The sequence below is a fragment of the Narcine bancroftii genome, chromosome 7 (assembly GCF_036971445.1).
Source record: "Narcine bancroftii isolate sNarBan1 chromosome 7, sNarBan1.hap1, whole genome shotgun sequence".
In the NCBI taxonomy this organism is placed as follows: domain Eukaryota; kingdom Metazoa; phylum Chordata; class Chondrichthyes; order Torpediniformes; family Narcinidae; genus Narcine; species Narcine bancroftii.
The window spans coordinates 185606274-185630654 of NC_091475.1; the positions used below are offsets into that span (position 1 = coordinate 185606274).

Below are 24381 nucleotides of genomic sequence, written 5' to 3' on the forward strand. Positions count from 1 at the left end.
TGGAAGGGGGAATGGAGGGATATGAGTAGAGTGCTGGTAAGTGGGATTAGAGGAGGGTACTTGGATCAGTGTGGACTAGAAGGACCAAATTGGCCTGTTTCTGTGCTGTAATTGTTATATGGTTATATTGCCAGGACTGGAGAGCTTGAGTTAAAGGGAGAGATTGAATTGGATGGGGCTTTATTCCCCAGAGCATACTGGTTGAGGGTGACCTTAAGAAGGTTTATAAAACAATAAGAGGCATAAATAAAGCAAATTCTCAGTCTTTTTCTTTGGATAAATAATTGTAAAGCAGTAGACAGAGGTTTAAGATGAAATAGGAAGAATTCCTATCAAGAGGGATATGAGGGTCAACTTTTTCACTTGGAGGCTAGTCCATATCTGGGACAAGCTGTCAAAGGAAGCTATAAAAGATGATAGAATTATAATGTTCAAAAGACCTTTGGAATATAAACATTTGATATATAAACTGGAAGAGCCAAATGCAGGCAAATGGGATGAGCCCATCTTGGTTGAAATGGACATTTGGGCCTTCCTGTATGACTTAATATACAGGATGAACTCACCGCAATAAGCTGATAAGAATTGTTCATCATAGCTATCAACATGTTCAGCAAAACCACAAGAGAAATAATATTGTATGTTCCAAACATAGTGGCTCCAACAAACTCTGTGAATTCATGTTGAGCCTTCACATTGGTCACATATAGATTAATGAGACCAAATATTGACCAGAATAGTGATTGGAGAGTCTCAAACAATCTGCAAAAGTTAAAAAAAATTAAATCTACATTTCGGTTTCAAAACAAGTCCTAACATATGGCACATTTCAACAGTTTTATAAGAAGAAAATCCAGAGTTATTTCATTTATAAAAGCGAACAATCATAAAGATAATAGGTTAATGCACGTAAAGTTTAGAACATTAAACAAAGGTAATTAAGGCAAGATGAAGACTCAGTTCCATCAAAAACGATAAGAAATAAAATCTTCTATTCCTCTCTGGCTTATTTTCCTCAGCAAATGACCTATTATACAAGAATTTTCTTTATTTATTAATTCTGAAGAGCAGGTGTTGACTCTATTATCCTTGGTCTACTGAAATCAATAACTCACAACAGAATGTGAGCATAAATAATTCACACCATTGGTTATGATGTCTAAAGTTGGAATTTTATAAAATCCAAAATTTAAAAAAAAAACCATTTAAATATATTCAACAACACCAGTACCATTAACACATTCAGGCAAAAGAAACCTAACACATTAAACACTTTTAACATATTAATATATTTGATGATATAAGGAAAATGAAAGTGTTAAAAATAGGCATTCACCCACCATTTTCACAGCACATGGCACTATCTACTCATTTCCAATGGGATTTGTTTTTCTTTACCAATTGTAGAATGCTGCATGGACAAAGCATCTTTTTTTTTGGAGACTAAGGTTCGTCATGTAATATTGTGACAGCTTTCAGCTTGCCTACCAGTCTATTGTAATAGAGTGGATGGTTTATGGTTGATTTGCAGGATTTTTGCTTATTCTATTGGTTCAAATGCACAAATGAAATGTCTGAAGAAGATTTTGCTCTAGTTTCCTGCAAATATCTATAATTTTCTAATGTATATGGGAAATATGGTCACAAACTTGGAAAAGGACATGCATTAAAACCCATTTTGCAATTAAAATGAGAAATGATGCTTACGTTGAAAAGGCATTGTTCTGTTTTTCACATCTTATCCCTTTGCAGTTATTTGGTTCTTCTGATGCATTTGTCTCATAATAAAAGTACAACTGATTCAGTCCATTTGCAAAAGCCAGTAGCACCAGACAGTATATAAATAAGAATTTCAGAATATCCAAGAGCATTCGTCCAAGAGATATTTGTAGGGGCCCAAGATGAGAGTTCGCAGTGAACAGTGAGATTAAGCGGAGCGAACTGAAGATATTTGCAATAGCAAATAATGCCTCAGCAACTAAGGTGGGATGCCACATTTCCCAGTCTTCACGCTGGCGTGATCCGCTGTACTTTAAATAAAAAAATAATGTCAGTATAAAACATTTATTAACTTTGTTTTTCTCAATACAGGTATTTGATAAAGGTTGATAATAATACATGTTCTATTTTATAAAACAGAAAATGATCATAATAAATCATGTTTAAATGAGTTTATTTTTATTGTCTTACACAATCTAAATATAAACTCTACCATCCTTAATATCTATCATAACTGTTTCAAGATGTGAGAACATAATTATTGTTAAATTTAATTATTGTTATCAAATCCAATGATGGAACCAAATAAATGCCTTGACTTACTGTTTTATTGAGATTTTGATGTTAAATATAGAATTTGATTGCTTACAAATACTGTCTGTTATATGGAGTATATTTTTGATATTTTTAAACCAAGAGCTATTTGATCTATTTGAAAACATAATTATTACTGCTGTATAAACTAGTGTGTTTCAATTGATCTGGAAATGCAGCAAAGCATAATTTTTTCTTCAAGATCCTTGTAATTAAGGGCTACTGTTTAATTAAAATTGGAAAACAGAACTCACAGCATTTGATAATGAGGAATTGTAATTGTTAGAGATATAATTCAATAGTTTAACAGTAGTTCTGAGCAGACCTGACTATTTCTCATTTTAGAATATTGATAACTTTTATCAAAGATTATTACATTTTCAGGATTCCTCATAAAAAGGGCAAATGGTTATAGTGAAATCTCCGAAGTTTCAAAATGATTATAAATACAAATAGTTATAAAATTGAAAAGCATATTTTTAAAATGTTGTTCTTGATCAAAACCAATAATCCATATAAAAGATGCATGAAAAAGGCATATCAATATTACCTTAACTTCATTATGATTATAATCTATTTCCTTACCAAGATTTAATTTAAACAATTTTAGTTTATTCCGTACCCAAGACTTGATTTTCTAAGCATTTTCACATAGTAAAATAAGAGATATCACCCATATTCCAAGTAGCATCAAACATTTACAGTACTAGGTATGCAACACAATGTTCTACACAAGTATAAAAGTATATCTTCCCTGAAGTTAAGCAATAAAGTCTGCAGACAATGTGTTGTAGTTTAGTACACAAAATTGCTGGAGAAACTCAGCAGGTCATGCTGCATTCTTTATGGCAAGGATACATGACCAATATTTCTAACCTAAGCCTTTATCAAAGTATGAGCAACAATGGTGGGGAGAGGAGCAGGAGGAAGAGCCGAGGCCCACGGGCAAGAGGCTATAAGTGTAACTAGGAAGGAGAACAGAAGAGAAAAAATGTGAAGTGATGGTGGAGGGGGTAGCTCTGAATGAAAAGGGAAGGGGGTAGGGAGCTGGAGGAAAGGAGAAAGAAGCAGATGGAAAGAGAGAGACAAGGTGAGGGGCCTAACAGAAATCAGAGTAGTCGATATTAATTCCATCTGGTTGGAGAGTGCCCAGACAAAATATTTGGTGTTATTCCTCTAATTTGTTGGTGGACTCAGTTTGGCCATGCATGAGGCCATGGACGGACATGTTGGCGTGAGAGTGAGTTGAGGAATTGAAATGGTTGACCACTGGAATGTCCCGGCTATTACAGCGGATTAAGTGAAGAGGCGCAAAGAAACAATCTTTCAGTACGTGTCCAGTCCCTCTGATGTAGAGGAGGTGACATGGGAGCACCAGATGCAGTAGATGACCTCTACAAATTCACAAGTGAATTGAGGCACCAAATACCATCGAGGGAGGACGTGTTGGTGCAAGTATAGCCATGGAAGGAGTGGTCTCTGCAGAAGGTGATGAAGGGAGGAGAGGGGCAGATATGTTTGGTAGTGGAATCATGTTGTAGGCAATGGGAATTGCAGAGGATAATATTTTGGATGGAGAGTCTGGTGGGGTGGTAGGTGAGGATAAGGGAATCCTGTCCTTGTTGGGTCTAGGGGAAGAGGGGGACAGGGCAGATGTGCGGGAAATAGAGGAGAAGTGGATAAGGGCTATGTTGATGGGGGTAAAGGGGAAGCCATGCTTTTTGAAGGACATCTTGGATGATCTGGAATGGAAGACCTCATGCTGGGAGCAGATGTGACAGAGACTAAAGAAATGAAAGGAATAAAATCCTTACAGGGGATATGGTCTGAAGAAGTGAAGATCCTGTCTGATCCTGAAGCATTCGTTGAATACACTTTGTGGCCTGGATATTTCATTAACAATTATTTTGTCTGAAGCACACTTATACTCTGCCACGTGCTTTCAGAAATTGTGATAAAAGGGCATGTATAAATTTGCCTAAAAATTATTGAAGAGTATTTGCCTCTCAAATTTATGCTATTGTGGTTTGAATTTCAAAAGCACAGATGAATATAGTGGCATTGCTATCTAGTATTTTAGCATGTGCCAACAAGGAATGAATTTATCAGACTTGTATCTAATCTTTTACGGTTTGACATTTCTACCACTAGTTTCTCTCCCTTACACCTTCATATTTTCCCTTACTGACTTTGTCATTCTTTTTCAATTACCTTCTCTTTATTTTTATTAGTTTCTCATCCTGAAACCTTTTCTTTGCATTTCTCTCCTTATCTTTATGTTCTTTGTACCTCTCTCTTTTGTCTTTGTCCTGTACTCCCACTTTTCTCAATAATCTTCAGTTTTGTCCTTTTTATTTAACTTTGATTTTACCCTATTTTTGGTTCATTCTTTAAATAATTATTTAATATTAAAATTGAGCAGGATGTTTGCTGCTTGAACTTTTAAGACCTTTTTCACTATTGCAAGCCTTGCCAGATTCAACATTTTGTCTGAATTAGAACCAAGTGTTTGCCTATAGAATTCTTTGCTTGTTTGAAAGATTCTGGGGTTGAAAAGAATGTGAGGTAAAGAAAAAGAAGTACCTTAATAAAAGCAACAATTTTAAGTGAAATTGTTGCTAGGTATAAAGAATTCATTACAAAATCCATTAGATTCCACCAATCGTGTATGTAATCTTGAAGTCCACCATCCCACATTTGCTTTATCTCACCCCAAATGAAACCTGTTATCAAAGAAAGAATATACTTCTGAAAATATATTTATAGATCTTCTTAAGTATAAAGATGTATCTTAAAATTCTTAACTGAGAGAAGCAACAGTGAATTGTCTCTTTCTGGTTGAGTCATATTATACCCCTGCCATTTTATATTATTTTGTTATCAAATTGTACTTAGTTTCTCACATTATGAAATAATGAATGTTCAATTATAACACTTTATGTAAGAAGCAATTTTTTGCCCTAAGTATTACATTGCAAGAAAACATAATAAATCTAAAATTGTGGACCAATTAAGTTAAGGTGAAACAAATTTGATCAAATTACTATTAAGTTTTAGAAGAAAGTAAATTTTGATTTTGAATATTTGGATTAATCAGAGGAGATTGCTTGTCTAATATAAAACTAATCTGAATTTTATTTCTATGATTCAATGAAATGAAATTCATTCAACATGCTTAACAAATCAGAACGTGTCACAGGAAAAATAACTTAAAATTTTTAATTAAAATAATTGTTTTTATTTTGAAATGAAAGTATTCCGACATGACTCTGACAGTATTTCTATGCACTTAAACAACCTGTTGAAGAAAATATACATCTTTACAGTTAAATATGCCATAAACATTTCTGCATTTTAGTTTTAATAAAGGAAAAGTATTAATTGATTTTTTTAAATAAAATTACTAGAACCAATTTGGTAGCTTTCATAAGTTCATGACAATTTATTACTCATTGCACCTAATAAATACTAGTTTAAAAAGTGTAGTGATGGTTGGTAAAGGAAGGAGTGCAACAGTTAATTTGCACACAACAAACTCCTACAAACAGTAATTAGACAATGATCAGATTTTTTTTATTGACATGGATTGAGAAATAAATGATGGGCAATATGGTAAATTTCTCTGCTCTTCTTCAAGTAATGTTGCTGGAGGGAAAAAAAAGGTCACAGTTTAAAATTTCATACAAAAAAAAATTCTTCTGATGGTGCAGAACTATTTTATACTAGGTTTATGTGTTTGCATGTCTGGGGTAAATAATGCGCAAGAGTGCTACCAATTACATCACAGCTGACACTAAAATATGAAATATCCATTAAAATAATGGATAAATGCAATTACAGCTTAGACATTTAGGGTAAGTTTAGGTGTGTTATATTGCAGTTAAATTGTTGAATTTAATAAATGTTTCAAAGTTCTCTGAAGCAGTATAGGGCCAGAATTCTCTTTTTTAAATAGACCCTGTAATAATAGTGTTTATAATTCGACTTTAATGGTTGCCAAGAATGATTTACCTTGATATTTACTGGCAGGCTGAAAAATTTAAAAAAAATGAAAGGTATTGTCAGAAAGAAGTAGAGGAACAGTGTGTGTGTGTGTGTGTGTGTGTGTGTGTGTGTGTGTGTGTGTGTGTGTGTGTGTGTGTGTGTGTGTGTGTGTGTGTGTGTGTGTGTGTGTGTGTGTGTGTGTGTGTGTGGTGTGTGTGTGGTGTGTGTGTGTGTGTGGTGTGTGTGTGTGTGGTGTGTGTGTGTGTGTGTGTGTGTGTGTGTGTGTGTGTGTGTGTGTGTGTGGTGTGTGTGTGTGTGTGTGTAAAATAAGGGAAGTGGGAGAGTGAATTTGAAATTATGACCAAGGTCTAGTTTTAATGCTCTCGTTGATTGGAGAAAGCAGAACTGTTTCAATACTAAAAAATTTATATTCTTGACATGCGTTTGGACAATCTTTTGGATACATCTTTAAGAACGGAACAGAGAAGTTATTGATGAGAGAAAAGAGAATTAGAATACAATTTGATGCCAAGAACATTAGATATTAGGATTGAGAAAGTCAAGAAAAAATTATATATCAAGATTTTAAATTTAAATTTAAGGATGAGAAATAAATTCATTGCTGTAATTGGGTAATAGAAAACAAAAAAATATTAAAATTAAGTTTTCTGATTACACCAAACCAGTACATATCTCTAATAGAGCAAAGTTACACTTGCATTGTTAAGTAATTGTGACAAAAATCAAACAAAATTGCATATGCAAGGCAAGTGGAAATATAATTGAAAGGGAGAGCAAAGATAGGATACAAATAAAATTATAATTAAAAAATAGAGAAATAATTTGAAAGATGGTAGCAAATTATGTTGTAATTATTTTCATTGAAAAAGTGTAATAAAGGGGAATGGGAACCCCAAAATGGGTTGCAGGCAAGACTATAAAGACAAACATGGACATGGCAAATTTTGTATCTTGAATCCATTTTCACAGTGGAAGGAAGAGGACAAGTTATCAGCAGTACAAGGGAATCTAAAAATAAGTCAAGTGAGGAACTTAGTGGGCTTTATATAAATAAGTAAATTGGGCCTTGAAATTAAAAAAAAACTCTAGGGTTATGAGGCTCCATTTGAGTGATAAAATAGGAGTGTGTGGCGGCACACTCTCTCATGGCGAACCGGCCCCATGTGTAACGCCACGTGGCAGGGCAGCAATGGGAAGATGGTGCTGTCAGGGTTTCTCCCTGCCTCAAGTCTCCTGCCCAGAGCGTGCCTGGGGCAGTGATTATGACGTCACAATGCATGAGATAACTGAGCTCATGTTGCCCTTAATGGGGCGTACGCTGAATTTGAATAAAAACAGTAATTAATGACTTTCAATATGGTGGCCGAGTTTTTCTTGGCTGTGTCCAGCACTACATTGGTGACCCCATTGAGCCCAGATACCTTTCTGGTCTTGAAAACATGGATCTGGCAGAGATCAACGCCGTTGCCATCAAACTGCCCCCCTTCTGGACCTACCACCAGCGTATGTGGTTCAGGCAGGTGGAGGCACAGTTTCAACTGAGGAACATTCCAGCAGACACCACGATGTTCTACCATGTCATGAGCATGCTGGACTAAGAAACAGCAGCCAGGGTGGATGATCTAATACACAACCCACCGGCTGAGGGTAAATAACCTGCTCTCAAGAATCTGCTCCTTGGTACTTTTGGGCTCTCCCTTCAGCACCATGCCTCCAGGCTCCTGCACCTTGACGGGCTTGGGGACCGCACACCATCGGCCCTAATGGACGAGATGCTGGCACTGGCGGAGGATCACAAACCTTGTTTCCTATTCCTTCAGATCATCCTCGAGCAGATGCCCGGGGACGTCAAACTACTCCTGGTGGATGAAGCCTTCACGGATCAATGCCGAGTCACAGCCCGAGCGCACACTCTCTGGCGCACCAAGAGGGAGAATGAGGCAGCCCTCAGTCAGGTTGTGCGACTAAAAGCCAGCTGGCCGCAACACTCCCCCAAGCACAAGCTGGAGGAGCACCATTCCACCAGGTGCTTTTACCATCAGCGTTGGGGAGCACAAGCTTGTAAGTGCCGACAACTGTGTGACTACCAGAGAGAATGACCCGGCCAGCCATCGTTGATGGCTGTGATGGCTGGCCAAGTGGACGGCCTCCTTCACATTACCGAGAAGTCCACTGGCCGGTGTTTCCTAGTGGACACAGGAGCTGAGTGTCCTGCCCCCCAGCACCCTCGAGACATGCACCTTGTGGTCCCACCCTGCAGGCAGCCAATGGTTCCATCATCAAGACCTTCGGTACCCACAGGGCGCAGATCCAGATCAGGAAAGAAAATTGCGCTGGAAATTTGTGTTAGTTTCAATAGGTTCTGCATTGTTGGGGGCTGACTTCCTGAGGGCACATGGACTGTTGGTCAACATGAAGGGCAAGAGGCTGGTCAATGCTCGCACCTTCCATTCAGTGTGCCTGGACACCACGGACGCCTGCAAGCCCGAGATCGCTGCCATCATCACTTCCAGGGCTGAGTATTCGAACATACTCCATGAGTTCCCCACCATCCTACAACCATGATTCAGCACCACCTTACCCCAGCATGGGGTATACCACCATATCTTCATGCAGGGCCCCCCGCTGCACGCCAAGCCCAGATGACTTCTGCCCGAGAAGCTGCAGCTGGCAAAGGAGGAGTTTTCCCGACTGCAGGAGTTGGGGATCGTCCATCGCTAGGACAGCACCTGGGCATTCCCTCTCCACATGGTCCCCAAATCCTCTGGGGGCTGGAGACCCTGTGGTGATTACTGGTGTTTGACCAACACAACCACACCAGACAGGTACTCGGTTCCCCACATTCAGGACTTCTTCGCCAATCTCCACGGCGGGCAAGTCTACTCGATCTGGTACGGGGGTATCATCAGATCCCACTCCACCCTGAGGACATCAGCAGGACGGTGATCATCACCCACTTTGGCCTCTTTGAATCCCTGTGTATGCCTTTCGGCCTCAAGAATGCAGCCCAGACTTTTCAGTGCCTCGTGTACACAGTAGGTAAGGACTTGGACTTTGTGTTTATCTACCTGGACGATACCCTTATTGCCAGTCGCAACCGCAAAGAGTACAAGGCCCACCTCAGTACTCTGTTTGCCTGACTGGCAGAGTTTGGCCTCACAGTCAATGTGGTCAAATGCCAATTCAGCAAGCAGACACTGCAGTTCCTGGGGTACCATCTCGGCAGTAGGTGCTGCCCCGATGCCAGAGAAAATCGCGTCCAGCGGCTCCCCAAACCAACCACCCTCAAGGGCCTGCAGTTTGTGGGGATGGTGAATTTTTATTATCGGTTCATCCCCAGCACTGCCCGCACCATGAGACCGCTGTTTGCATTGATCGCCACTAAGGAGAAAGTCCTGACCTGGTCGGAGGAGACATAGACCGCTTTTGCTGCAACAAAGGAGGCCCTCGCCGACGCAACTCTATTGGTGCACCCACACCCAGAGGCACACACGGCGCTCTCGATGGACGCCTCAGCCGTGGCAGTGGCTCAATGGACAGTGGCACCTGCTGGCCTTCTTTAGCAAACAGCTGCACTTCCAAGTACAGCGCTTTTAACCAGGAGCTCCTGGCGCTGTACCTGGCCAACCAGCTCTTTCAATACTTTCTGGAGGGCAGGCCCTTCACGGTGTTCACAGACCACAAGCCCCTCGCACAGGCACTCATGATGGCCAAAGATCCATGGTCGGCTCGCCAGCAACGCCACCTCTCCTACATGTCAGAGTTCACCACCGACATCCAGCACAAGGCAGGCAAAGGCAACATCATGGCGGATGCGCTCCCTTGTCCGATGATCAACACTCTCGCCTCCGGCCTTGACTACACATAGTTGGCATTGAATTTGAATAAAAAAGTCATTAACAACTTTCAATGTGGTGGATGAGTTTTTCTTGGCACTACAAGTGAACATTTCAGATTACAATGCAGATGACACGTCATTGAACTGAAATCTATGCACATTTGGTTTGTAGTTCTTTTGCATTTCCCTTGTCTTCTGCATTTATTTATAATTTCCTAAATGGTTTAGATGAGGTGTGGGCAAACTGTGGCCTGTTGTCCATTTTTAAGAGTCCCAGGGAGAATTTTAAAAATAATATTGAATATGGATCATTATAACAATAAACTGCACTTAGTTTCAACAGTAAATATCGCTGCCATTTTGAACAACTACTAGTCTAATCGTTGAAATGTTACGCATCGATGAAAACATTTACCTTAGTTAAAAATATTTACCTCAGTTGATTAAACAAGGCGGAACTGAAAAGGTGGAAAATAGCAAGGGAAATTTCAGACACAGTAGGAAAATGACACAGTGGGAAGTGAAGGGGAAGGGTGTTTGATTTGCAAAGAATCTTTTAACTTTAATAGCCTACCTTAATAGCCTATCTACAGATTTACTCATTGCATCATAATCATACACTTGGGACATGTACTGTTTTCACTGAGAGTTGTGTGCAAGAAAGTTTAAGACTGCCTTATCCCTTTCTTGATTTTTTCGCTTGTTCTTGCAAAAGAAGAGGAATGAGTATCAGCTTTTTGAATGAAAGTTTAAAAGAGTTTTATTGTATTCATTTAAATTAAGGAATACCAGATACAGAAATGCCTACTGTAAATATGTGAGCACATCAATAAGCTACTGTAATGTCAACAGTTAAACTGTTCAGGAATGTCGTAGAGTTGTTTTGATAGAAAATGAATTTGTGATGGTATAGGTGTTTTCTGGTCAAAAAAACCCCACAATTTTTATTGCAGTGTAACTGGTTGAAAACTGCTGGTCTTAATATTGTTTCTTTAATATTATGATTCCTTATTTGTTTCTGTAAGTGGCCCACAACCAAAGATTTTGGCCATCAGGAGGTTAGATTAGCAAATTGTATCTTGAAAGTGAAAAAATTACAAATGTCAATTCATGTTTGAGAAGGAAGGATGGAATTATGAGAAAATGACAAACAGATAATTTAAACAGCAAATGGCAGAAAGTTATTAAAAACTAACAGAACCAGAGCTACCAAGCAATTATTTAGGCCAGCCATTCTCAACAGGGGCCACAGCACACTTAAAGCAGGCTCGTGGACTGAAATGATAAAATGCATTTTATGTTTTTATGTAGTTGGTAGAAATATGGAAGAAGCCAACTAGACTTCACTGTATCACAGGGATGGGTGCCCATAAACTTTGAGCAGAGTCCAAAGGGGGCCATAGCCAAAAAAAAAACCCATTAAGAATGACTGCATTTGGCAAAGAATCTATCAAGCAAAATCAACACAGCAGTGAGGAAGCGTACAGCAGGGAGATAGATCAGCTCACTGAGCGGTGTCACACCAACAACCTTGCACTCAACATTAGCAAAACCAAGGAGATGATTTTGGACTTCAGACAGAAGTCAGGAGAATATGAATCTGTCCTCATCGAGGGCTCAACACTGGAGATGGTCAAGAAAGTCAAATTCCTGGGTGTCAACATCTCTGAGGACCTGTCCTGGAGCCTCCACATTGATGCAAACACAAAGAAGGCTTGCCAGCGACTATACTTGAGAGAAGTTTGAGAAGACTTGGTATGTCACTGAAGACTCTCAAACATTTCTACAGGTGTACCATGGAGAAAATTCTGGCTGGTTCGGAGGTTCCAATGCTCAGGACAGGAGAAAACTCCAGAGGATTGTTAACTCGGCCTGCAATGTCTTGGGTACCAGACTTCACTCCGAAGACATCTACAAGAGATGGCGTCTTAAGAAAGCAGCCTTTATCCTAAAGGACCCCCCACCACCCAGAATATGCTCTCTTCACTCTGCTACCATCAGGAAAAAGGTACAGGAGCCTGAAGATGAGCACTCAGCAGCACAGGGACAGCTTCGTTCCCTCTGCCATCAAATTCCTAATAAGTAATGAACCACAGACACTGTCTTACCTTGACTTTTCCTTGCACTTTATAAAAAATTGTAAGGTGGTTTATAAAAAGATTTGTACTGTGATATTGCTACAAAACAACATTTCATTTAAACTCATTATATTTATATTTGTTATTATAAAGATGACAGGACAAGTAATATTCATTGTTGTATTTATATTAAAATATGACAATAAATTTTGATTCTTGCAAAAGATGAGCAATGAGTATCAATGGGTCTTTTCGTATAAAATTCCAAAAGACATTTCATAAGACAGGAGATTGTTAGTCAAAAGATGTGAGCATAGAAATGGAAATAAATTTTATTGGAAAATTGTTGGCATATAGTGGAGGCGGAGTCAATTGTATTATTTAAGAAAAGGTTGGACAGGTATATGGATGAGAAGAAGATGGAGGGTTATGGGCATTGTGCAGGGAGGTGGGACTAGAGAGGGGTGTTTGGTTCGGTGCGGACTAGAAGGGCCTAATGGCCTGTTTCCATGCTGTAATTGTTATGTTATATGTTATATATATGTTATTTTGTAGGAAAGTTGTAGGGATTGGAAAAATTTATCAAGAAATATCAAAGACTATAAATTTCTTGGTCTTTACTAATTCATGACTGTATCAAAGATTTATCAAGAAATATCAAAGACTATAAATTTCTTGGTCTTTACTAATTCATGACTATCAAAAATGTATCAAGAAATATCAAAGACTATAAATTTAGCTACTCGTGAATATTTCTTAGAGGGTAACTGTCTTAGCAAACATGGCAGGCTGCATACTGGTCATCATTTTGGAAAAGAAAAAAACCCAAAAAATTGAAAACCACCTGAAATGATGATACAGGTATTTATAAATATTAATATTTGAGACTATACTTCAGGAATAGTTTCCTTTTCAAAGCCCATGCAGTATTGACTGTACTAGCTCAAATCATGGCTTGTAACTACCCACTACTTACAACACTAAAGTCTGCAGACACCATGGTTAAATTAAAACACAATGCTGGAGAAACTCAGCAGGTGAAACAGTGTCCTTTATATAGCAAAGATAAAAAAAATACATAAGCAATCTTTCGGGCTTGAGCCCTTAATCAAGGGATGGAAAAAAGTCAGCAAGGGAGGGGGAGGCATGGTCGCAAAGGTAAGAAGTAATAGGTAGAGAAGGGAAGGAGGGCACAGCAGCAAGCAAGGGGGAGGAGGAATGGCTAGATGAAGAGAGGGAAGGGGGTGCAGAGCTAACAGGGGAAGGGAAGGGAGGGGGAAAGGAGAGCAGGTTAGCAGAAAAAGGAAAATTATAAGTTAATGCCATCCAGCTGGTCAGTGCCCATACAGAAAATCAGGTGTTTTACCTCCAATTTATGGGTGGTTTTGTTGGGATATTACATGAGGCCATAGACAGGCATGAGTATGGGAGTGTTACGCAGAACTAAAATGGCTGGAAACTTTCTTTTCAATCTTTTTTATTGGTTTTTATAATAATTACAGTACAATTAAGAAAAGGGAGTGGAATTGAAAATATAATACCACATTTGTATATCTATCAAGATAAAACTTCAAACAGTATAACCTCAGTTCTCCCCTCCACTGCACTAGAAGAAGACAGAATAAACATCCAAAATATTTTTAAAAACCACCTAACCTACTCTATTAAAAAAACCTAACCAAAAAAAAACCAATTGAGCAGCTTATCCTGAGGGTTACAAATATTTTGTAGCTTTTGATTCATACCGTGAATCAAAAAACAAAGGTAAGACTACATCTCATCTGGAAGAGTGAGTACATCTAATCATATTAAAAACATTTACATCAAATAAAAATAAGACATAAAAGGTTGCCATGTTTCTTCAAGGTACAAAACGAAGGTGCTCAGTGAAGCGATCTCCCAGTCTGCACCCAGTCTCTCCATTGTACAGAAGACTTTGCAGAGAAGTTCTGCGTCATACTCCCATGCCTGTCCATGGTCTCATGTATTATCCAACCAAGACCAACAACAAGGGACACCAACAGCCGTGGCAGGTCCTAAATGCCAAAACCTGCTACAAAACCAAATCTGGTGAATTAGCAGATGGTGAAGCTTCACTTCCAGAAGAACTCAATGCCTTCTAAGCCCAATTTGATGACATTATCACTGAAAAACCACCCTTCTGCACCCCTAAGACCCCGATGATTCCATCCTGTCTGAATTGGAGGATGACGTGCGTGCTGTCTTCATTACAGTGAATTTGAGGAAAGCATCGAGCCCAGACAGAGTACCTGGTCAAGCATTAAAAATCTGTGCTGACCAACTTACCAATGTATTCACAGATATCTTCAAAATCTCACTTCAGCAGGGTATAGTACCCAGCTGCTTCAAACAGGGATCAAGAGTGTAGTAACCTGCCTTAATGACTATCGGCCAGTAGCACTTACATCAACAGTGATAAAATGTTTTGAAGAGCTGATGTTGAAACATATTAGCTCCTGTCTGAGCGGTGACATGGACGTGTTTCAGTTTGCCTATTGGAGCAACATGTCTACGGCTGATGCCATCTTACTGTCTCTACACAAAGCCCTGGAACACCTGGGCAGTAAAGCTTCTTTCATCAGGATGCTTTTTGTCGGCTAGTTTGGCATTTAACACCATCATCCCCTCAAAATTGATCAGCAAACTCCAAGATCTGAGACTCAACGTCCCACTGTGTAATTGGATCATGGATTTCCTCACCTCCAGACCACAATCAGTGAGGATTAGCAAGAATATCTCCTCCTCAATTTCCATCAGTACTGGAGCACCACATGGCTGTGTTCTTAGCCCTTTGCTTTACTCACTTTACACCTATGACCGTGTGGCTTGGTGCGACAATAACACCAGCTACAAATTTGCAGACGATACCCCCATAGTGGGTTGTATAAAGAAAGGTGATGAGTCAACATACAGGAGGAAGATTGAAAACTTGGCTAAATGGAGCACCAACCACAACCTTCCACTCAATATCACCAGAACTAAGGAGCTGGTTGTGAATTCAAGAAAGGAAAACCAGAGATATACAATCCAATGATCGTGGAAGGAATCAGAGGTGGAGAGGCTGAGTAAATTTAAGCTCTTAGGTGTCACTATCTCAGAGGATCTTTCCTAGACTGAACACACTAAAGGTATTGTGAAGAAAGCACGCCAGCACCTCTACTTCCTCACATATCTAGCAAATTTCTGCAGTTATGTGGTGGAAAGGGTGTTGACCAGTTGCATCACAGTCTGGTAGTGGACACAGCCCAGGACATCACAGACAAAACCTTCCCCACTATTGAGAACATCTACAAGGAATGCTGGCATCAGAGAACAGCAGCAATTACCACCTAGAACATGTTCTGTTCCCACTGCTGCCATCAGGAAAGAGGTATAGGGGCCACAAGACTCGCACCACCAGGTTCAGGAACAGCTGCTACCCCTCCACCATCAGACTCCTCAACGACAAACTCAATCAGGGAGTCATTTAAGGACTCTTACTTGAGCATTTTATTGATTAAAAAAAAATTCTCTCTATATTGCACAGCCAGATTATTTACATTCATTATATGTTTACAATTCATTATTTACCTGTATATGCTGTGCACATTTTGCACTACCAATAAGTGGTAATTCTGTTGCGCCCACAGAAGAATCTCAGAGTTGTATGTGATGTCATGTATGGTCTCTGACAATAAATCTAAAATCTATAAATTGGAAGAACACCTGATTTTCTGTCTGGGGATTAACATTGACTTCTCCACTTTCTGCCAATCTGCTCTCCTTTCCACCTCCCTTCCCTTCCCCCTGTCAGATCTCCACTCCCCCCTCTCCACCTAGCCATCCCTCCTCCCCTGGCTTGCTTCTGTGGCTTTTGTCCCTTCCCCACCTTTTACCTCCTGCCTTTGCAACCACGCTTCCCCCCACTTACCCTTTTATTCGGATGCCTGCTGACATTTTTACAGACCTTGATGAAGGGCTCAAGCCTGAAATGTCGGTTATGTATTTTTATTTTTGCTATATAAAAGACACTGTTTGAATGTTGAGTTTGTCCAGTATTGTATTTTTACTTACAAGGCAAGCTTTTCACATTCAATGAACTAAAAGTGGAACCAGTAAAATTTGTGTTTTCCCCAAACTCATTCAGAAAATGTGATCTCATCTCCCAGTTTGTAAATCTAACATCACGATCCACTTTCCAGCCTCTTATCCTTCCTCTCCTGCAGTTGTTTCTCACTTTCTACTTTGATCTTGCATCAAAACTTTTCCCTTCTGTTTAGCATGACATATCTTATTCACAAACCAATCCTTCTTTTTCAGCTTTCAAACCACTGATTTAGTTACATGATAATCAGCTGTTAGAATGATCTTTGCTTGGTTGAGTATTCTCACATTCTGTCAACATTGCAACAGAGCTAAAGGCCCAAATCTGCATGCATCTTGTTCACTGCCACTTAGAAGAGTTTATTCAATGTGAAAAGCATGCCTTGTAGGTAAAAACACAATGGGTATCACTTAATATCTAGAATCATATTTTCAAACAGCTCTGCTCATGACGTGTGTAACAATAAATTGCTGAAATGAAATAAATACTACGAAGGTACCTATGGTAGAATATTATCTTATTAGATTATAAAAGACAAACTATAGAATGTAGCTCCAGTTTGTCCCAATAATTTTAGGTACAGTAAAACCTCTGGTATCCAGCACCTACGGAGATTGGGATATGCTGGATAAGTGAATGTTCTAGTTGCTTGAGATTGCTTGCTGCACAGATCGGTAAATTAAATGGGAGGCGTGCCAGTTTTCAACTTCTGTATTTTTTACCCATTTATTTTCCACAATTTGTTTTTGCCCCTTGCTTGAATTCCAGATTTTACTGTACTTTGCTTTGCGGTATTTAGTGCTAATACTTTTCAGCATGACACATACACAGGTCAATGTCACCTGCACTGTCCCTATTGTGAGATTTTACTAGCTGAACTTACTGTCTGCTGTCAGAGACTAAATAAAACTCTCTTGGATAGGCTGTTATGAAAATGATGTGAAACAATATTAAAAGTTAAACTTTTACAAGTTTTTAATTGTAACAGTTCTTTGAATTCAATGGAAGGTTAAAGCATGCTTTGCTGGTACAGGTATTTACCTTATTTCCTATTATTTCCTTATCTATTCATTTCCTTTTACATAGTAGAACAAACTACATAGCTCTGTTCTTACATTAATTTTAAAATAGAAATTTGATTCTGGAATTAGTCATTTCTCAAAATAGGTACCAGTATTTACCAAACATTAGAAGCATAGAACCAATGAATGCTACAGAACAGAAAACAGGCCATTCAGCCCCTCTAGCCTGAGCTGACTATTATTTCGCTAGTCCCATTAACCTGCTCCATTCTATAACCTTTCAGATCTCTCTCACCCATTCATCTTTCCAAATTATTTTTAAAACTCAAGATTGAGCCTACATTCACATCAGATGGCAGCTCATTCCACACTCCCACCACTCTCTGATTGAGGAACTTTCCCCTAATCTTCCCCCTAAACCTTTTCATTTTCATCTTAAAACTATGACCTCTCGCATTTACCTCCCCTAATCTAAGTGGATAAAGCCTACCTGCATCAACTCTGTCTATACCTCTCAAAATCTTGTAAATCTCCCTCATTTTTCTTCACTCCGAGGAATAGTCCTAACCTGTTTAATCTTTCCCTGAAACTCAACTCCTGAAAACCCAGCAATATCCTAGATGCATCGTCTGAAAATCCTCGATCAAGTTCACGAGCTGTACCAGCCCAGTTTGTGAGTTGATGATAGATGAAGGCAGCATTAGATTTTCATAAATTCAACTGTGCATATATGCAGGTTTGTCAAAGGAAAATCACAGCTGAAATTACTGGAGAGTGATCAGGAGCAAATTATTTCACTAATTTATGCTTTCCTTAACTGGAACACTGAGAGAAATTATATCAGCAATCTCAGTAAAAGGTGGAAGGAGTCAAAAGTCCAAACCAATTTACCCAGTGTAAATATGAGGAAGTGTTTCTGATGTCTGAAACTGGGAGCCAGTGTTGTCAGAATGTATACGAATTTAATATAATCTTTCAATTCCAATCAAGATGCTTCCTGGGCAACTACCAAAGGTGGAAATCAGAAATTATGGAGTGGCTGAGTACACATAGTTATGAATATTCCATATCAATAAATATCTAAAATGCATTAATACATTTATTTTATCTTATTCATCTATTTATAAACCGAAGCTCCTGAATGGCCCTCACTTCTCTTATTTGTCTTCCTTTTAATAAGAGTATTGTTAAATAATATTCTGCTGATCTAGTCAGGTGAAAGTCTCCACTCTGGGGCCCTGGAATTAATTTCCTCCTACAATGTTGGGTTGAATGGAATTATCACAAATTCTTCATTGAACAAAGAAATGAAGCCAATACTCAATGCTATTCTGCTAAAAAAAAATACCACAAATATGCTTTGTGGAACCTAACCGATAAACCATTCTTCATGAATAATTCTGAAATTTATTATGCTAAAACCATTCAACAAAAGCCAATAAGATGGGAATGAAGAACAGGAATCCTTTCTGATGTTCTCCACGTTATTCTAATGACATCAACCACAAGAGCCTACTCAAGACAATTCAATATATAAGTAGACTTGGAACTCATTGAACTTTCTATTTTTCTTAAACATTAAATTGAACTATCTGATAATCCATTTTATAAATTTCATTTTAAATATATGTGGTCAAAATAGAAATGGTATGCGCATTTTATTCCATAAAACTATTAAACATTTTTTTCATTTTTACAGAAAGACACTGACATAATTTTAAAGTTTACAAACTCTGACATTTGCAATGTTCTCAAATTGTTTCTGCGGCTAATTCATATAACCAGGAATGAATGAGTTTGCTTCATTAAAACTACAACATAAAATTCACTGTTATCAACAAAATAGCAATACTGAATCGATTATTTCATTACATTTACTGTAATAGTTGTATATACTGCATACCAAATAACTCACCCAGCACCCAGGGCAGTATCATCCATTCAACAATGGTCGGTGGAGGACCTTGCATATTTAAGTCTGTCTGGTCAATGTGTTGAGAAGCCAATAATAGCAGAAAAAGAAAGGTCAAGTATGATGCAGTATGACAGATAAACTTAATAAATGGTTTTCTAATAAAAAGTCCTAATGTGCTTTTTGGTGCTATCAAATAGCATACAGAAAAAATTGGAAATAATAATCCAATGCTGATGCAGGTTATGAATTTAACAATCCAGTGCCGCCGTCTCCAGCCAGGAAACTCATCGTACCAGCGAGAAGCAAGAAGCTGCTGACAATTAGGCTGAGCAACAAACTAGAAGACAAGAATTATATATTTAAAAAATGAAGAATGAATTAATGCAAAAGAACTAATAAGAATAAACTCAAATTCATAGTACCATTAGTGCATTTAATAAGGTTATATCATGTACTTTAAAATACAGGTTTTAATGTCCACAAATTAACTTTACAATCAATTAATTTTATGCCCTGGCTCTGATATTTTTAAGCTCTCTTAAAGGCTGTAAATCATGTTAGGGTTATGGTTTCATTGGCATTTGGATCATTGCAGTGTCTCTATTCTTAATATGATATTCCAAGTAATGAGCATTTGCACTTCATTCAATCATGGAGGGGATCACATGTCCAGCTGAATATTTCCCAAATATCATCTACTGACAAGCAACTTGCATCAACGCATTGCATAAAATGGTGCACTTTTAATACTGAGAATGAGTTTATTGCACAATGTACAAATTCACCAAATTTGGTACAACTGAACAGGCATTTTGTAAATAAAAAATACTAACAAAAAGTATATTCAATTTAAGAGACAATAAATAGAAATTATATATAATAAATATGCATGGCTAAGTATACTAGAATTAAAAAGAGACGATAAATATAAAAAGATAGATAAGACATAATTGCAGTGCCACAAATGATTTTACAATCCTTTTGTGGTGTTACAAGGGGAGATAGACTGCCTGATAGCAGTTGGAAAGAAACTGCTCTTGAACCTACTGTTTCGGGCCTTCAGGCTTCAGTACTTTCTGCCAATAAGTATCCATGAGAAGAGGTTGTGACCAGGGTGATGGGGTTACTTTATGATGTTGGCTGACTTCTAGAGGCAGCACTTCACATGGATCCGTGCAATGGATGGAAGGTCAGAGCCTGCCTTCTGGAGCCTTGTTCTTTCCTCAGCAAGTAAACCCCCCAAAACAGGCTGTGATGCAACCAGTCAATATACTTTCCATAGTGCGTAGCTGATAACATGTCAAATCCCCTCTGATTCCTTAGAAAGTCAAGGTATTAGTTTGTCGTCTTCAAAGTTTTCTTGATGTGCTGGCGGCACGGCAGATCTAAAATATGGAATCCCAGAAACTTGAAGGTTCTAATAATTTACACCTCCATCCCATCGTCCTAAATTCAACAATAAGCTCCTTGGTCTTGGGTATGTTGACAGTACGATTGTTGTTCTGGCGCCACCCAAATCGATTCTCAATCTCTATTCTGCATCATTCGGCCAACAATAATGATGTTATTGGAACAATTGAAGATCGAGTTGGAGCCAAACATGGCTTGGCAGTCGTGAATGTACAGGGAGAAGAATAGGGGATGAAGCATGCAGGCTTGGGTTGGGGCTGTGGGAAGTGATGTTAACAATTTTCACTTTGTGGTCTGCCGATTAGGAAGCTGAGAATCCAGTTGCAGAAGGACGAACAGATTTCTGAGCACAGAGCAAGCTGAGGTTGTCTTCCAAAATAATTTATTGTCTCCTGCACTGAACATCAGCAGTTTTCAATCAATTATACAACTACCGTGATAACATTATTATGTGCATAAATGCTGTCTGACCTGCTGGGTGTTTCTAGTATTTTCACATTCAGTTTTCTAGCATGGGCAGTTTTTTGATTTTCATGTGCAAGTAATTAATACTTTTTATTATTAGGTTGCCATAATATTCTAATGCCAAAAAAAAGTACTTTCCATTGGAAGCTAAAATGGTGAACTGAAACATTAACCCTCTTACTCTCTCCACAGATGCAACGACCTCTGCAGTATATGTTCAGCATTTTCTGATATAATTTTACATCGTGACATGCTGTCCTCAGCAGCATATTTTAATAATATAATTAGCGCAGTACAGGCCCTTCAGGTGCTGAAGAGTCCCTTTTCCAGCATTATGGCAAAGCATTCGAGGCATCCACAACTCTCGGAGTAAAAAAACTTACCCCTGAAGTCTCCTCTAAACTTTCCTCCCTTCACTTTTTGTATGTATGTCCTCTCATGTTTGCTATTCCCCCTGGGGGAAAAGAAAACACTTTTGGCTGTCTACCTTATCTATGGCTCTCATAATCATAGAGACCTCTATTAAGTCATCTTTCAGCCTTTGCCACAAAGAGAAAAGCCCAAGCTCTGCTAACCTTGCCTCATAAGACACATTTTCCTATCCTCAACACTCTCTCCGTTGCTTCCACATCCTTCCTCTAATGAGGTGACCAGAAGTCAACACAAGAGGCCAGCATATTATAGGCCTTCTTAACTATCCTATCAATCTTGTGGCAAACTTCAGAGATGTATGGATTTGGACCCCAAGGTCCCTCTATTCTTCCACACTGTTAAGTATCCTACCATTAACCATGTAGTCTGCCTTCAAGTTTGACCTTCCAAAATGCATCACCTCATAATTATACACGTTAAATTCCATCTCCATTTCTGCATCCTGTCTATATCCTGTCGTAACCTCAATCTTTAACAATATCCACAACACATCCAACTTCCGCATCATCCGCAAACTTAATGATCCATCCCTCTTCTTCTTTGTCCAGGTCATTTATTAAAATCACAAAGAGCAGGGGTCCCAGTACAGATCTCTGCAGAATTCCTCTAGTCACTGACCTCCAGGCAGAATGAACTAAGAGATGACCGAGACAATGTCTGCTTGATTCTTTGTTGATGTTTAATAGATATTCGTGATAAGGATTGAATCAACGTATAGCATTAGATGCATCGCTGAGATCTAATTTAGTAGCAGTACCAGCACATCAACTGATTGCAACATGTGGACTACTCCGCTTTTCAAAATAAAGAACATTGGAAATCACATTTTTTCACACAACAAATCCATATCTAACCATGTCTGCACTTCCTAAGCAACAGAGAAGTTTTATGACTGACTACCATGTGTAAGGCTCACTTAGGTACTTTTTTTTCCTCAATAACCAATTAACACTCCATAATATGATTGGCATGCCCAAGCCAATAGTTCATAGATCATTATACATAGATCAGTATACATTAAACATTTTTTTTTGTTTTGTTGGTTTCTATGCCATGAACTGTAAAGTATCTGTTAGATTAATTGTGAAGGTAATGGTAGGGTGGTCGAATACCAATTTTGTGCATGGCTCCAAAAAAAAACTTGTTTTGCAGGACTTGATAAGTTCTTTTTCACACAAGCATAAAATACTTTTTTCTCAGTTAATGCCACCAATGGCATAAAGCTTGACTGTGCAATTGTGTCATGATGTTTTAAAATACATATAAAATTGAAAGTAACAAGAAAAAATGTGACCAAATGAGATACATGAAATAAACCAGTAGTCAAAACAAGTTTATTGCTGCTTGAACTAAAAAAACCACTAAAGATTTGGCTATACTTGTGATCCCCTCCAGCTCCCATTTCAAAAGTGTGACTTGACATTTGAACATATGCATTTTCAGTTACAATTATGAGGTAACTCCAGAGTGTAGGTTTAAAAGACAGTATTTTTTGTTTATAAAAAACAGATATTAATCGTAATTATTGAAACAAAGCTGGTTTATTTCCAAATAGACAATGATAAAATAAACAATGATCTTTTCTCACTTCTAAATCCAGTAACAGATCTGTAGAAACACTGCCTCTATCCCTTCAAGTAAGAATGCAAAGGGTTACAACGAGCCAACCATGTTTTTTGCAAAAGTTAACATTCTGTAGAGTAATATTATTCTGGTTACATTAATCACTTCATGTGATAGTAATATTTTTCTTATACTGTAATAAACTACCATTATTTATCATTTACATTTTTCCTAAATAATGCTAATATGCAATTTATGAAGTTGAAAGAAAATTTAGATTATACCTTCATAAGTATTTGTATGTCATTAAATCTAGAATGTTTGCTGACTCACTGGTTCAATTATTTATGGTGCACATTCCATTGATCATTCATATTTTAAAAAAAACTAACATCTAAAACCCTTACCTCTTTCTGATGATACTTAATTGCCAACTTTAACCTGGAAAGGTCATTTGTGGTCTGGACTTCCAGAATGCTATTATCATCTCGATAATTAAGTATAATTTCTAATTCTCTGGAACTCCTCGTTTGGTCCAATAAATCTTTCGCAAATGATTCACATTGATGTGATAATTCTTCATATTCTGATTTAAATTCATTCTCCACTTTGCTTAGTTCCTGAAGTTCCCAGCTCAAATGAAATGCAGTAAGAAAGGGGTCTTCACTTGACAAAGCAATCAAAGACGGGCTTGCTAAAGCTTTGTATATGTTCAGCCTCGATCGGGAATGACGCAAACTGTCAACATCTGAGCTAGAAACACACTCCACACAGTTACACCGAACTTCATGAGGCTGTGGTATTGAAACTCCTCTTTGAACAAGAAGTTTTATTATCTCGTAATTGTTGGTGTGAGCTGCGAGAATTATTGGCGTAATATCTGGTGTATATTCTGAAAACTGCTTATCCAGTAGTACTGGTGGAACCTGAGGTACAAACAGGAAATGCGTCAGTTTAACTAATCATACTAATTTTGAGTTCTGTTTGTTTTATCTGTAATCGGCATATAAATAGTTGAATCAGTTAAAAAAAAAGACCAATTGTTATGGTAGAGGAGTACTGAAGCTGTGTTTTTCATTTTTGTTTAATTCTGTTTCAAGCAATTTCTAGCCAATCATGATTTTGGTGAATGCATTGATTCAAGCTTGTTCTTTAAAACACACTTAGATGGACAGGTGGCTCAGTTTGTAGTCTTTTAAAATACCTCAAAATCACCAAGAAACTTACCACAGTTA

At 38.2% G+C, this 24381-nt stretch overlaps 1 protein-coding gene across 1 annotated transcript in view; it reads right to left on the reverse strand.

Annotated features, from left to right (window-relative positions):
- Positions 1–24381, reverse strand: part of trpc4b (transient receptor potential cation channel, subfamily C, member 4b) — a 63235-nt gene that overhangs the window by 21296 nt on the left and 17558 nt on the right. The window contains exons 3-7 of the mRNA XM_069891713.1: positions 23554–24072; positions 19277–19613; positions 4897–5036; positions 1708–2030; positions 567–762 (exon numbers count right to left, since the gene is read on the reverse strand). Coding sequence (XP_069747814.1) covers positions 567–762; positions 1708–2030; positions 4897–5036; positions 19277–19613; positions 23554–24072 — 1515 coding nt within the window. The remainder of the gene's footprint in view (positions 1–566; positions 763–1707; positions 2031–4896; positions 5037–19276; positions 19614–23553; positions 24073–24381) is intronic.